We start from the raw sequence: 1088 nt of genomic DNA on the forward strand, positions 1-1088 counted from the left end.
CAGACCCCATTACCACAGAGATGTGCTGGGCGTGAGGGCTGAGGGCTGCTCCCCCGATGCGCTCCAGGGCACCCACGATACGGCTGCAGGCCTTGTCCTCACGCTGGGCCAGCCATAGCAGGTGCTCAGCCACCAGCATCAGGTTGCTGGCCATATCCACCATCACCTCTGCCAGCTGGTGGGTGATGGGAAGTCACCAGGGGCAGGAGTGGGCTGGGGACCCAGGGGCTGGGGTGGGAGAGAGGCTTCAGCAAATGAGGGGATTTCCAGGGGGGGTCCAATTAAATCTCACCTCTTTGATCTGGTCAACATAACCCAAAAACTTCTGGATCATCTGGGCCACATAAACTACATCCATCATATCTGAAAAGCTGGCAGCCTCAGCTGTGTAAACGCGCAGCTGGTGGGCCAGGGTCAGCGCGTTGGACGCATTGATGGGCATCTGCAGCATTGGGAGAAGAAAGGGGGCATCGCGCCATGTTCATTCCACCCCAGCCACCCCTGGGGCCCTGTCCTCTGTACTATTACTTAGTGCAACAGTGCCTGGGGAGAGACTAGCCTACCTGCTAGTCTAGGAAAGCTAGGAGGGCCTAGGAGGCTGGCGTCAGCACAGCCCTGGCCTGAGGACAGTGGGGCTCTACCTTTGTGTGCTGGGAGGCAAAAAGGCATAGGGTGGCTGGAGGTGTGAAGGAAGGCCTGTTTCCCATCCCCAGTGTGGCCTTGGGAGGGGAAAGCAACCGGAGACCATGGGAGACAGGTACCAGTCCCTCACTGTGCATGCCCAGGAGGCAGAGGCATAGCCAAGCAGCCTGAGGGTGGGCTATCCTTGCAGGGGCGGGGGGTGGGGTGTGCGTCTTCCCTTCCCCACCCCTCTCCTCACCAACACGAAGGTGTAGAGCACCCTGGTGATGTCGTTGGTATACAGGCAGTGGGAATAGTCCCCTGGCTCCCAGTGGCCAGCTCGGTCACACCGGCGGGAGGCTCGGGTGCCTGGAGCGCCCCCACTCAGGGGCACTGAGGTGAACGGATACTGCAGGCAGGACTGGTAGGCTGTGATGCCAGCCAGAGTTCGAGGCCACCTGGGGGCA

At 60.8% G+C, this 1088-nt stretch overlaps 1 protein-coding gene across 1 annotated transcript in view; it reads right to left on the reverse strand.

Annotated features, from left to right (window-relative positions):
• ADGRA2 (adhesion G protein-coupled receptor A2) overlaps positions 1 to 1088 on the reverse strand; it is a 43678-nt gene that overhangs the window by 9963 nt on the left and 32627 nt on the right. The window contains exons 9-11 of the mRNA XM_023517009.1: positions 881 to 1079; positions 293 to 442; positions 14 to 175 (exon numbers count right to left, since the gene is read on the reverse strand). Of these exons, the coding sequence (XP_023372777.1) occupies positions 14 to 175; positions 293 to 442; positions 881 to 1079 (511 nt within the window). The remainder of the gene's footprint in view (positions 1 to 13; positions 176 to 292; positions 443 to 880; positions 1080 to 1088) is intronic.

This window comes from Otolemur garnettii, unplaced genomic scaffold (genome assembly GCF_000181295.1).
Source record: "Otolemur garnettii isolate 467f Iridium unplaced genomic scaffold, OtoGar3 scaffold00102, whole genome shotgun sequence".
NCBI classification, from domain to species: domain Eukaryota; kingdom Metazoa; phylum Chordata; class Mammalia; order Primates; family Galagidae; genus Otolemur; species Otolemur garnettii.